The sequence below is a fragment of the Suillus subaureus genome (assembly GCF_016647635.1).
Source record: "Suillus subaureus strain MN1 chromosome Unknown BJ212scaffold_5, whole genome shotgun sequence".
Lineage (NCBI taxonomy): Eukaryota > Fungi > Basidiomycota > Agaricomycetes > Boletales > Suillaceae > Suillus > Suillus subaureus.
Genome location: NW_024538561.1, coordinates 40,326 through 54,003, shown reverse-complemented (window position 1 = coordinate 54,003; position 13,678 = coordinate 40,326). Strand labels below are relative to the sequence as shown.

The following is a 13,678-nucleotide window of genomic DNA, read 5'->3' as shown; positions in this document are numbered from 1 at the left end:
CCGTGTAGAATCTGTTGCATTCCTGATTCAATATGTCAAGCATAAGCATAATATAATGATATGAGAATCTACAGTGCCACACGTGCGCGTGAGATATAAGGACAACAATAGCATGAGACACACCTTAAAAGACGTGTCAAACCAACAGGTATTCAATAAAATATCTTCCTCGGCCCCCAATCAAGCACTTACAGTTTATACTCGCATTACGCGCCCCGGCGTTGACTATGATCACACCCTACCAGAAGATGAAAGGGCATACCGACTTGATCAAAGGTGCTGTGTGTTTGCCTGGCCGACCATACATCATTACGTGTTCTACTGATGCCTCGCTCCGATTATGGGACCTGGAGAGCCGCACTCAGATAGGCGACGACTGGAGAGATGAGGAGCAGGAGATAGGAGTAAACACCATAGCATTGTCTCCGCGCGGCAATATGGTCGCAAGCGGATGCGATGATGGGAAAGTGAGGTTGTGGGACGTCGAGACAGGGAAGGTGATCGCAAAATGGTCAGGGCACACTAAGTATGTGCGGTCAGTGTGCTGGAGGACAGATGGCGAACAAGTGTTAAGCGGATCCAACGACGGGACAGCGAGGGTGTGGAATGTCAACACCGGTGAAACAACGCTGGAAATTGAAACAGGACACGATAGTGTGTGGGCGGTGATATACTCCCCCGACTCCGCAAAATTTGCCACAGGAGGATATAGCAACAGTGCCGAGACTGGCGTGAAAATCCGGGACGCCAAGTCAGGCGAGCTGCTCCTTACACTCAAGCACGCTGACCCAGTTCGGAGCTTGGCATGGACGTCGGATGACAAGAAGATTATCTCCTCATCGTTCCAGTCGATTAGGATATTCGACACGGTCACTGGGCAGGAGATCGCCATTCTGGAAGGTCACTCACACTATGTCAACGCCATCACCTTGTCTCCGAACGACCGCGTCCTTGCGAGTGCGTCGTATGATAGCACAGTGCGTCTGTGGAATCTCGACACGAACCTCCAAGTTGGCAAACCCCTCCAACACAAAGGTTGGGTGCAATGCGCAGCCTTTTGCGCTGGCGGACAGCGGCTAGCCACCAGATGTGATGATGAAAAAGTATATGTGTGGGATATCAATGCCATCCTCAAAAAAGTTGGCCTTGAAAACCTATTGTCCTTTACGGACTGGGAAGTGCGTATCATGAGTCATTCTTGTGGCTCCCTGGTTGTAACTTGTAAAGTTCACTCTACACTCGCAGGTCGCAACGCAAGTCACTCATCTTGGTTCCTCTACACCCCGCGCTGTCCTCGACCGCCTTTCTTCACTCTTCCGCAACTCTGAGTCTTAGCCGTCACGTCACCTACTAAGTTTCGAACAATATCTTGGGATTTCGATACACATTGATGGGTCAGTTCAGGATGTCAAATTCACTTGGTGACTACTAAGTCTCTTCAAAGGTGCAATTGGGTTGGAGGAGGTTGGCTGAAAAGCTTTGGAACGAAATTAGTATCTCCGAATCCACATCCGTGCGGGTCTACAATCAACAACTTGCTTCTGAGCACGGAAACGCCGTTCTCAACAATCATTCACTGGTCTTCGCCACAGCAAAAACATGACTTTTCAACGATCCGGAGCGCAGAAGTCAAACCTTCAATGATTTTTATTTAACCTTCCCTCCACATGGATGAAGTCAAGCTCCACAGAAAAGGTTCTACGTCTGTGTTGCATAACGATCTGGCGCATATCGAATCCGAATCTGACGTCTGGCTAAACTTCAGCGGGTCAGTTTGTAGCAGAATTGCATCGACAGTCGTCACACAACTTCAGAACGGTTCCAGGAATATTCAAAATTGATCGCTGTCGACGCTCTGTATAAAATGGACAACAAAAAGCCGTGACCAGTGTTTGATGGCATGCAGCGACCATAAGACAGAATCGGATCCATTAGGGTGCTTATACATGTCCGAAAACATGAGGTCTTTCAATTGGTGACAGTTGCAGAGCAATCTTGACATCGACGGGAAGGGCTAGATGTGCGAAGACAGATACAGCAGTTCGGAGTGAGGTGGCGCTATACGTTTTAACCAAGCGAGTCGCACTTTATCGAAGAGCATTGTTTCGTTGGGTTTTAGTGACTCGTGGGTGAGCAGCTCCAGAGCTGGCATAGATTACAGAGCTAAAAGAAGGTCCAGCAAGGGCACCCCTTTCACACGTAGAGTTCAAATACCATCGAAAATGCACGATGGCCACCTGAGGTGGCCCATGGCCTTTAACCTGAGGATGTGTGAAGGCGAAGGCAAAAAGGCAGTATGTGCAACGAGGCGTGACGTATACCATGAAAACGTGAAATGTCATGAAAAAAAATGACGCCAAAACGTCATCAAAGTCGAAAGACACGGGGAGTAAATGCATCAAGTGCTCTGGGATGAATGATGCGCACGATTCTGTGAGGATGAGGAGTTCCCCCTCTCCTTAAAATCCAACTCTTGCAAAAAATCGTGAGCAGATACGCGCCATCATATATATTCCTTTAAATGAAAACGAACGAAGCCAATCCCCAACGTTCAATGCTCCCGGTCACCACCCGCGCTCACCACTAGCGCTCGTCTCCTAGCATCAGCCTGTCCGCGCCCACGCCCACTTGCATACCCAAGACTCATCGCACGCACCCCCGTCTCTCCACGTATCGCACTGTGCCCGAACGCTGCGCTCGATGAGGTTGCACTGGCTGCAGACATAGCTGAAGAAGGCCCTTCCTTTTCGCGTTTCCCAGGTAGTCCGCTTATAGCCCAGCCCACTTCCACCGAGCGCTTGATGCTCCAAAGCCAGATGAGTCCAAAGGTCGGAGTGCATATTAGGACGTTGAGGACTGGGAAGAGGTCAGGGTAGCGTGCGGGAGGCGTTACTGTAAACTCGAGCAGATGGAGAAGGACTATTGCTGTATGTACCACCTGAGATTAGACGTCATCAGCTATGACCGAGCCGTACAAAAGAAGTACTTCGTACGGAAGATACGAGTCCTACAAAATATCCATAGTGTAGTTTGAACGGATTATGCCCAATCAACCGGTTCCAGAGAAGAAGCATCGCAAGGTACTGGAGTCCCAATCCATCTTTTTTGAGCAAGGGCCACATGCTACAAGCGAACAGCACCCCTATAAGCGGCGCAAACACATGCAAAAACACACAGGGCGTACCTAAAGACACCAACGTTGTTGCCCAAAGCTCCCCACAAGAATACATCGTCAGTGGGTGCGGCGCCCGACAGCAGGAGTGTGAGAGGTAGGAGGGGAATAAGAATGGTCTTCTCATGCACCTGGAACGAGAAAAGGAAGAACGACATGGAACAAGTTAGGAGTGCGTAGGGTAATAGCGGCAAAATTGGCGTTGGTGATGACGGTGCCGCGGGTGCCATCGAAGGAGGCACGTTCACTGAGTCGTTTTGAACGTTCTTCTGCAACCGAGTCTTGTAACCACCGAAATGAGCGCAGCTACACCAGGCAAGAACCCAAGAGCGGTAAGTCCAGTAGAGGCTTTGATCAGAATTCCTTCTCTGCTAGCAAATATCTGCTTCCACTTCACCAACACGTTGGTGAAGCACCAAAAGTTGGCAACTTTGTCTTCGAAGAGACCACGTCCAAATGGGAAGATGCGAGTGATGGGTGCAGCTATAGTGGAAAGAGGAGAGAAGGGAGGGAGGAAGGGTGTAAACATGATGACGAAGGCTAATGTTGTTGTCAGCGCTAGACGCAGAAACAGGCGAGTGCTGCGGAATATTTAGTACATTGAAAGCAGTCCTAAAGCTGCGACACACTTACCCATGGATGGGGCCTAGATAGATGCATTTTCCAATCAAGTAAGAGCCGATCGCCGGTGCGTAGTAAAGAGCCATCTGTTTGAAACCTAAACTCAAGACAAAAAGGATAGCTCCAAGAAGATCATGTCCGACTGCAAAGGCGTTAATCGCAAGTAGTGTTAAACCTGATAGGATATCCTGGTGAGAATCAGAAGCACTACCAATGAAGAGTGACTTGCCTAACATAACGGAGTTATACTGGAAGTGACCACAGTCGATTAATAGAAGCGCTGGATGGAACAGTAATGTAAGCAGCCCAGCGTGCTGCTCGCGATGCGAAAATACAACGATAAACACCTGGAACTGTTATGACAATGGATTGACGAACGTACTCGTTTCCTAGATGATCGCGTGCCCTGCCATGCGTATACAAATGTGTACAATGCCGGAATATAAATTAGGAGATCAAGGACGAGCACAGTGGCTCGCATGAATAGCTTGCTTCCTCCGGTCTCCATACCGCGAGATGCATGTAGCGTGAACCATGAAGGTTCAATCAAAGACCCACTGAAGAACAAGATAAATGAAGATAGTACAGCGAACTCTACTTGACAGACTTACATTCTTCCACATAGCCATGAAACATACGCAGTCAGAGGAGGATAGTCAAGACCCCAGTACTGTAAGTCATAAGTATACCATTCCCTGACGGGGAGGTGTACAGTAAGCTCCATCCAGTGTCGCTGGGCTTCATAGTCACCGAACATAGGTGGCGTATTGTGGCCTACGGGGTGACTTGAGATTAAAGTATGCGCGCAGTGATTGTACGCACCAGAATATGTTCCGAATCCGATGCACCATTTCACCAAGGTAGATGCAACGATAGCTGAAGGAATCACCCAGTTTTTCATATTGTTCCGATGCATCCACCTCACAAACTGCCTTCCAGCCCAACAGTTCCCTGATCATCCTCCAGTATTCTCACACCAGCCGTGGATGATGGGCCAGCGGCGGTTCTTTCGTGTTCCATAAGAGCAGTGAAGCTAAGTCGATTGCCCATCCTATTATTTGGGAAGCTAGAGCCGACTGAAGACGCGGAAACGGGAGAGACACCTCTGTTAAGCCATTCATCTCCCGACGATGTGTCAACCCGAAGCCAATGAAGACTTTGTGACGTTTGCAAGAGATGTCGGCGGGGAATGGGGGCAATAATTTCCGAGTAGTCAGTTTCAGAGCTGGAAAACAGACATAAGCACTATCCAAGTTTACAAGGGTAATATGTACCTGATGCTTTTCATGCTTGCATTAGAACCACGATTTCGGTGGGTGGAAGGTCGCATATGCTTAGACGGACCACTTTTGAAGTGAGAAAATGAGTTAAATGAAGTCGTACGATCCCGCGTATGTCGTTGGTGGTGTTCAATTGGCAGTTCACTGGGCATGATATTGGACGCTTCGTCCATGCTGAGCAGGTGCTTGCTGAGCACGCTGCAGCCGTCAGTGCTCTCGCCACGTATAGGTCAGTCACGGTACTATATCACAAGCGTGTAAGTAGCCGCCGGCTCGGCGCTCTACGCCGGTTTAGACATCTTGCCAACTGGACAAGTGAGTCAACGATACGTGACTTCAAAGGCTTCTCAAGCTGTCTCAATTTCAAGCTCTGTCCTTGATTTGTGCCCATTCAAGATAACCTTATTCATCAGGCTTGAAAGACTGCCACACATTTGCACCCATGACTGCGGTCCGCAGGTACCAACTCCCAATCTGGAGCCTAACGTCAAATATTGACGCGTCGATATTCACTCAAGAAGGGCACCATGACGATGATCAATCCGATGGTCGAAGGAGTCAACTGCATTTTCCCAGCTTTTAGGAAGTGCAGCAGGAATCCTGAATCCTGTCGTTCTCAAAGGCCTTGGGAATGTGATAGATCAGTATGTACGGCCACACGCTGTGATGATGTCAAAACTGTCAAGATAAATTCATACCTATCTACGTGATCTACGGTCTACATGCAAGTGTCATTGACGATATTAATGTAAGGAGCGTTACAGCTAGTATCCAGCAATGCGCACAAATGTCGTTGATACTCTCAAAAGTATCCCCCCAGTCCCCGGTATCCATTCATGTTGGGACCATATCCCCACCTATTCGAACTTGGATACATATAACTGCTTCGCATCCTCGGGTCTTCCCATTGTACGTAATTGTTCGTATAATATCTGTGGTTGAATCATATTGAGTGCAAATCACAGCCAGGAAGGTGCACGCTACCTTGGGTCCAGGGGATAATATGGTGCCATTGGTCCATACATACCGGCAAAATGACTGGGTTCGCCCCATCTCGGCATATAGGATGCCATCTCTCTGACCTGGTAAGGTTCCGGCCCTTCATTGCCAAATATATTAAAGTAAGGTTCGCCTCTTGTCACGTAGACCTTGGCTTTGGGCATTCGTGGCTTGAGATCCCGTCTATCCAGGACGACCCAATCTTCCACTCCTTCAGTGATATCAACAAGCCATATCTCCGTTCCTTCAAAGCCTTTCATGGCATCAAAATGAGGCCCAGCACCATCCACGGAACAATTCAGCGTAAAGTTTGCCTCTCCACCTGTTTTTTTCGTGGACTCTTCCTGTCTCTCGGAGTTGTTTGGCGAGCAGCGAGCGTTCTCCTTTATAGGATTCGTCTAGGTAGAACAAGGGTATGTGTGGAAATGAAGGGCTCGAGGCTCGCATGAAGTTCTCCTTCATGTGGTCCATGACGCGATCGCGTAGCTGCATGAGCTCGCTGGATTTTTTGGCGACGATGGACAGTGAGTCGAGGAAGTCATCTCCGACCTTCATGGACTCAAATTCCACGGGAGTCGTTTTGGCGCCCGTAGGCAGAAATTGAAATATGTAAGGGCGATGCGGGCACCAAAAAGTGGCGAGAGTGATATGAGGATCGAAGCGGGGGTATGATCTGGAGCGACTTGATCTGACATAGAATGGTCTGGGGTCATATGACCTCGGATAAGATATCCTTGGATAAGATGTCCTCGGATAAGTTGGTCTCGAGTAAGAGGATGTCGAGTGAGATGATGTCGAGTGGGAGGATACCGAGTGAGTACTTGACTTATTGCTCTTTGATTTATCGTCCTTTGATTTTCCGTCTTTTGATTTTCCGTCCTTTGATTTGCCGTCCTCTGATTTATTTTTCTTAGATTTATCGTCCTTTGGTTTGGCATCCTTTGGTTTGGCGTCCTTTGGTTTGGCGTCCTTTGGTTTGTCGTTTTTTGGGCGATCACTCTTTGGTCTATCAGGCCTTGGTCGGAATTCCATTAGATAGCGTAGTGCCACAGCCTCCGGTCCAGAGGGAACAAGCCACAGAGCATATTCTACGTGACACATTACATCCTGCCCCATATGCAAAATACTACTCACTGGAATCCATTATGGCCCGTAGTTATCTGGAAGGACGGCGGCAAGGATATTGTTTGGCTTTGTCAATGACGCAACCACGCTTTAAATCCAAGAACACAGGTCAGCGAGTGAGTGGCTATTGCTATCCGTGGCCAATGCAAATTCGTTAATAGAGCGACAGCTTTATAGAAGGAACGTCGGTCTGTATACGGGAGACTATGGAGATAGTGATATTAAGTGAGGACCAGAGCCGCATAATCATACATCTCTAAACAATTTTCCTATCAGGAACCCAAAGAAGCAACGATCCAAGAATGTCACAGTCTTCCTCCGATGATAGCTTATCGACACGCACAGGGGGATGGCCCGGGTTCCAATGCCTCCTGCCACAAAATTGCCAGGTCGGTAAGTGGTAGCTCGACCCACTCCTGCTGAAATCAAAATCATCTTCGAAATTTTACTCCGCCGGTGGTGCGACATGATGTATACAAGATATCTATACATGTGCCACCTGGCCAGTCCAGCGCCCAGCATGTAGGTATATAAGTAGCGGGCCATGGTTCTTGCTCAAAATGAAACACCAAGTTGGAGGGTCCTCATTTGCCGATAAGTTCCTTCTCTGCTCAAACTTGCCTTTACGTCATGGCTCATGAAACATTGAAGTTGTCGCAAACGTGGCCGCGGTGATGGGCTCGTTGAACCATCCCTGGCACAAAAGGCAGCGAGATCATATCTGCTGTTATTCTTAGATCTGACGAATTTGAAAGTTCAAGTGCAACTGACCAACAGGAAGCCAACAGAGCGGTGAAAATGATGAAGTAAGAGCAAGGTCTAAATATGGGTTTCTGCGTGCCCCTGCAGGGAAGCTGTAACTGGTTAGTATTAGAGGCACAATCCCAACGTTCGAAGTTAATCGAAAGTGGATTCGCTGAAGGTTCATTGAGGAGTCGTGCGATCTGCCCCTGCAGGGACGCTGTAACTTGCTGGTATTGGAGGCACAATTTCAACGTTCGAAGTCGATCGAAAGTGGGTTCACTAAAGGTTCATTGAGGAGTCGCGCGATCTCGTGTGTGTTCCGTTCCACTGAAAATTCTCTGACCATAAAGCATTAGATATTTCATCGGTGCCGAGCAGTTGGCGCCCTGAGTACGTTGTTGCTGATCCTCAGTATGAGTATCAGTTCATGCGCAGCGCTACTAAGGAACTGGCGTGGTAGCTTCAGCAATTATGTACGTAAATGTCTGCCAAGCTGGTTTGCCTCTGTTTGCTTATTCTTACTTCTAACAGACCAGGACTACTATCTAGCACAAATCCAGGAAAGCTTTAGCCTGAGAAAACGTTGACAGTACGTACGCTCTCTCTAGTACAAGGAACGGCTGTCATCTTACATGCAAGTCGTATCTTACAAGGAGGGCTATAGCCAACTCATCAACATATCAATAGCGCATCTTGTGTGAATGCCCTCGGCACTCTCAAAAGTGATCTCGCCCACATGTATCAAACATATGCCCACCTCCTCGCAAATGTGCGCATATTGCCTCGGGATTCCGGAACTACGCATTACGTGTAATGTCATCTATGAATTCTGTGATTGGAATGACAATGAGTCCAGAGTACGAGAACAGCCAGGAAGGTGCACGCTACCTTGGGCAGGCAGCAAATCACGCGAAAAACGCGAAGAGCAATCTGCAAATAATCTTCCCACATCAACTGGTGAACGTGAACCTCGCGAAAAGCGCGACCATTCAGGAAATTACCCCTCGTCTGCCACTAATATTTGGTGTTATAGAGTTATCACGATTCACAATATTGATTCTTCTCCTCGGATTTCTTGTGTGAGTACCGCCGAATTGCGACATCCAAAATCTACCGTCACATCTAGAGCGACCATCATCTACCACCGTGAAGTGGGGATTCTTGAACACCCAGAAAGCAAGACAGCGCGTCTCAGAGGCTCATGTAGGTTCAGAATCTGGTCCTTCTGTCATATAAAATCACTGACGTCAAAATAGATGCAAAAAGTCTAGAGCTTGGAGCCAAGGCCGAGTCAGGAGCCCTTACTGTCGATATGATAGTAGACGACACACGGGAGACCAAGGAAGCGGGCGCCCAGGGGCCCGCCCCAAGGAAGGACACGATGAAATACGAAGAGAAACTAGCGCAAATAGATGAGGACAAAGATCAGAACAAGGAAGATATATTCACCATTCAACCTCTCAGGGCGTCCACCACCTCGCTCGAGAAGCGAAAAACTATCAGTCGTTCCCTGAACACTTCTTCCAACACTGGGATGGATGTGCCGTCTCCCCCCCTCTGCACGATCCTGTCACCGTCGGAGCACTCTGCCCACAATTCTACGGGTACTGTGCGCCTGATGATCCAACTGACGCAATGAAATGTCCTAATTACCTTGGTCCGATATTACTCCTGGCGCACTGTGGCCGCGAGAAAGAACCAGATGAGATGTGCCTAGATGAAAAGGAAGAGTGCGCGACGCGCGTTGCTTCTCCGATTTCATCTGCAGCGCGAAACATCATCTGGCAACAAAGCAAGTCAACGGAGTGGCCAATCCAGCGGCCCGTATTCGGGTACGTAATAGATTTTGGTAGATCGAAGAAATTTGATCACTTGAAGGATGGGGCGAGTGAGGAAGAAGAGGCTCTGCGATTATTTAGCTTATTGCGTCTCAAATCTCATACCAACGTTTCTAGGTAGACCACTTTAGAAATAGAGGGAAGATACCTGTTCCCTCGAAAATCTATCACTTGTTCGCCATCTTCCAACGCGACGAAGCGGAAGTAGAATAGGCCAAAAATTCGCACATGGCTGATAGTTAGTGGGGCTCCTGTCACTGCAAGCTAGTTAGACATGAGCACCATGAACAGCTGCAGATTATTTGTTTCGAATTCATAGACCCGTGCAACTTGCCATCATATTCGAAATACACGTAATAATATGAGACACGACGTTGTTAGCTTGACTGGTACTGTAGGTCGCTGAAATAGATGTTTCATTCTCTTTGTGCTGTGCAAACCATGCTCTCGAAAACAAGACCGTCCTGTCAGGCCAGGTCCAGTCTGTGAAAAGTTTCCTATGTTCCTGATCACGTAATTGGAATGACGCGTTGGATGTTTGTCTAACTTACATAGTCTACATCCCCACCTCGGGCTCTCCAACGTCGTAGCCTTCATAACTTGCTCAGCTTCATAATTTCCTTTTCACCAGCAGTTTGTACGGTTAGCGTTTATCAATCGTGTCAAGAGCCTAAGAGCTAGCTGTCAACAGATAGGGGCTGTTTCACTCCAACCCTTCTCGTATCTAGGTGCAGTGGCAGGTGCAACTACTCTGTGCTTCTGAAAATCGTACATAGAACGGCCAAATGTATAAATAACCACAGATAAACAAACAGCCTTCCTCTATCAACTCGGTCTAGGCGAATCATGAACATAGAGAGGAGCTCCAAGACTATTTAGGAAATATTTGAACCCTCGGCAGTGATTGACGCCCTCATTGCTACTTAAGGTTTCTTGACCGTCGCTCTTCTACCTCTAGGTCTTCATCCAACTCTCTCAACATCTCTGCAAGTGTCGCAGAACCGTGTGTGTGATTCGTGACACCCTAAAATCGTTATCCCGTCTAGAACAACCCTGTCAAATACCACCATGAAACGGGGTTTCTTGAAGACACAAAAGGCCAAACAACGCGTCGCAAAGGCTGTAGATTCAGAATCTTCCAGGGGGCCACCACCCAAGAAATCCAAAGACAAGGATAATAGAGGAGAGCGGTATGTCGTTATCATCGATGCTACCACACACTGTAGAACTATCTCGTTACAGCCTAGATGCAGTGTCACGAGCCGAATACGTTGATATCAGTACGATTGATCCCCATAAACTTCCCAAGTCTGTCCAAGAACAGGTCGATAACGACACACATTGCGTTGGATATGGCAAGAATCGCATTATCTTCCGCCACTGGCCTCGTGATCCTAAAGGACAAGTCATAAAGCCATCCCCATTGCGGGGCAAGGAGGCCGGTAATGGACTTGATTTATGGGGTGCGACGCTCTACGACTTCTACCACGTTCGACGTATTCCAAATACGCCAAACTACATTACCAACTCCACGGGAAGCAGACTTGCGAAATGGATGCGTCAAGCTGGTGAGCTTACAGCGAAGGACGAGCTTTATTGGGCCGATAAGGAGGAGGATCCCAAAGAGATACCAGTAGCTGACATCGGAGAACTGATTGGGTGCTATGACACACACGTCAGATTGGGCATATTGGATCAGTATTCCACTCGAAAGGATATTAGAGAGAAGGCAAAATCAAGCTTCACTGGTTCCAGCTACGTAGCAGAAGTCGCAGATGGAGGAGATCCGATCCCTCCAGTCGGTGATCAGGACGATAAAAACCAAGAAAAGGAGGCAGTACAAGTTGGCAATGACGATGCAAAAGAAGATGCAACCGCCAGCGTGCAGCTCAACGAAGCCATGCAAGAGGGTGAAGTAGGCGAAACGTCGCCAGAAAATTGCGCGGACCAACCGACAGATGAACCCGCCGCACCATTGCCGAACATCGACTCGCCCTTCCATCCCGACCATTATCCCTCTCCACATCCCTTCATCCCGTGCACGCACAGTGGGAATCCGACTCTCCAACAGCGGATTCCTTTACATCTTCTCCCCAAAAAGCTCCATGTTCACGACCCTTGGAACAAACTATCCATCGATGAGAGCGATGCCGATCACGAAACTCCATGGCTTTCCAAGGTTGCCAATCGACGAGATATCATCCGAACCTATTCCCTCTCCCTCACTCCGGAAGGCAAAGTGGCTGCGTTGAAGTCGCAGAAACTAGATGAGATAGCGGAAGACGAAGCAACGAAGGACGGGAGCGTGATGCGCATCTTCCCCTCTGATAAGGAGGGACCGACGGAAGAGCCGCTGATTGAAGTTTTGCTCCCTCCGCGACCCCGGAGAAGGACGCAAGTCGAAGAAGCTCATCTCTACCTTTCACCTCTTGCAGTGGGATCTGGTAATCATTCGGTTGTGCACAGTGTGGAGTGGGAGCTTCCGCGTGACCTTTTTATAGACGCTCGTCTGTGCAGAACTTGTGTAGAGTCGGACGCCCGTCGACAGATCCAGAAGTTAAAGGACGATGGAAAATGGGAAGCACTCCTAAACAACCCAGTAGAGAAACCTGAAGAAACTCCGCAGGCTGGCCCGGATGTCACCCCCGGAACAGAGTCCTCGCAGGTCTCTGGTTCGAAGCGAACGGTTGGTCATGTCACCATCGAGGAACACCAGCTCCCAGAGGTGACTGCATCATTCATCAGCCCAGACGATGAACTTTTGGACAAACCGGTTGATGAAAAGTCTACCAATGCCAATGATGCTGAATCGGCGCCAACTTCGGATGGGAATCTTCCCTGCGAGCACTTCCAGCGACTCAGCTCAAATAGAGGGTACCCAAACCGATATCGAAATGGACGTCGTAGACGGGCAGGATCTGGAGCCCGGAGCCAAAGTGGAGCAGCACGAGGCACCTGACGTTGAGATGAAGATAGACGAGATTCAGGACTCCGAGGAACCGAGTGTGCCGGGACCTGCTTCCGGGAAGGACAAGGGGAAAGGTAAAGAGGAACCAGAGCAGGACCATGAAGACGAAGAACAAGCTGGCACAGAAGAAAGTGAGGGGGAACAGGGTGAAGAAGAACACAGGCGAGGAACACAGCGAGGAAGAAATATTTACTGTTGAACCTCCGAGGGTCGTCCGGATCGCATCTTACTCTGGGCCAGCTCTTCGCATCCACACTAGTGTGAAATGGCGAGCCCCCTGGGAACTATGCGGACACGACGGGAGTAGCTCGGGACCGTTCCGCGCACCGCGACAGTCATTGTTGTTGCGAAGCTCTCGATAGAACACGACAGTCACCTCGCTCGAGAGGCGAACAACTATCAATCGTTCCCTGACCACTTCTTCCAACACTGGAACGGGTATAATGTCATGCCCCCTCTGCACGATCCTGTCCCCGTCGGGGCACTCTGCCCGCAGTTCTATGGTTATTACACACCCGATGATCCAACTGATGGCACGAGTCGTCCCAACTATTTAAGTCCGATCTTACTCCTGGAGTACTGTGGCAGTGAGATAGACCCAGATGAGTTGTGCGTGGACGACAAGCAAGAGTGCGCGTCGTTTGTCTTCCGCTTTCATCATGCGGGATGGTTGCACGAGTCATTCGCAGCGCGGAACATCCTGTGGCAACAAGGCAAGCCAACGGAGTGGCCAATCCAGCGGCCGTACTCGACCAAGAGCTTCCGCCTGATAGACTTTGGTAGATCGAAGAAATTGGATAGTTCATTGACGAGGGCAAATGAGGAAGACACAGCCTTGCGCCTTCTCCACTTGTTGCATCATGCGAGTTGATGGAGACATTGGACTGGAAAAAAAAGATAGAAACGTTTATTTTCTTGACATTGTCCTTTG

At 48.9% G+C, this 13,678-nt stretch overlaps 5 protein-coding genes across 5 annotated transcripts; 3 read left to right on the top strand and 2 right to left on the bottom strand.

Moving 5' to 3' along the window:
* Positions 1-2,551: 2,551 nt before the first annotated feature.
* On the bottom strand, positions 2,552-5,246 carry BJ212DRAFT_1444839 (ALG6, ALG8 glycosyltransferase family-domain-containing protein; the record flags this gene model as incomplete). Its single annotated transcript, XM_041338021.1, has 11 exons — positions 2,552-2,938; positions 2,994-3,123; positions 3,185-3,441; positions 3,465-3,753; positions 3,806-3,968; positions 4,023-4,107; positions 4,176-4,350; positions 4,405-4,567; positions 4,616-4,744; positions 4,771-5,018; positions 5,068-5,246. The coding sequence occupies 11 exons, from the start codon at positions 5,244-5,246 to the stop codon at positions 2,552-2,554; spliced, it is 2,205 nt and encodes a 734-aa protein (XP_041196833.1).
* Positions 5,247-6,053: 807 nt separating this feature from the next.
* Positions 6,054-7,173, bottom strand: BJ212DRAFT_1262962 (cyclic phosphodiesterase-like protein-domain-containing protein; the record flags this gene model as incomplete). Its single annotated transcript, XM_041330304.1, is given in 4 exon segments — positions 6,054-6,386; positions 6,412-6,754; positions 6,766-6,775; positions 7,071-7,173. 4 exon segments carry the CDS (start codon positions 7,171-7,173, stop codon positions 6,054-6,056), a joined length of 789 nt encoding a protein of 262 aa, XP_041196832.1.
* A 1,614-nt stretch (positions 7,174-8,787) lies between these two features.
* Positions 8,788-9,580, top strand: BJ212DRAFT_1476854 (uncharacterized protein; the record flags this gene model as incomplete). Its single annotated transcript, XM_041339443.1, has 3 exons — positions 8,788-9,020; positions 9,068-9,144; positions 9,198-9,580. The coding sequence occupies 3 exons, from the start codon at positions 8,788-8,790 to the stop codon at positions 9,578-9,580; spliced, it is 693 nt and encodes a 230-aa protein (XP_041196831.1).
* Positions 9,581-11,136: 1,556 nt separating this feature from the next.
* On the top strand, positions 11,137-11,916 carry BJ212DRAFT_1213897 (uncharacterized protein; the record flags this gene model as incomplete). Its single annotated transcript, XM_041329277.1, has 2 exons — positions 11,137-11,477; positions 11,829-11,916. Coding segments are annotated over 2 exons (429 nt in total), but the record flags the coding sequence as incomplete, so codon positions are not given.
* Positions 11,917-13,153: 1,237 nt separating this feature from the next.
* Positions 13,154-13,618, top strand: BJ212DRAFT_1264064 (uncharacterized protein; the record flags this gene model as incomplete). The annotated part of the gene is made up of 1 exon (XM_041330397.1): positions 13,154-13,618. A coding segment is annotated over one exon (465 nt), but the record flags the coding sequence as incomplete, so codon positions are not given.
* Positions 13,619-13,678: the final 60 nt, after the last annotated feature.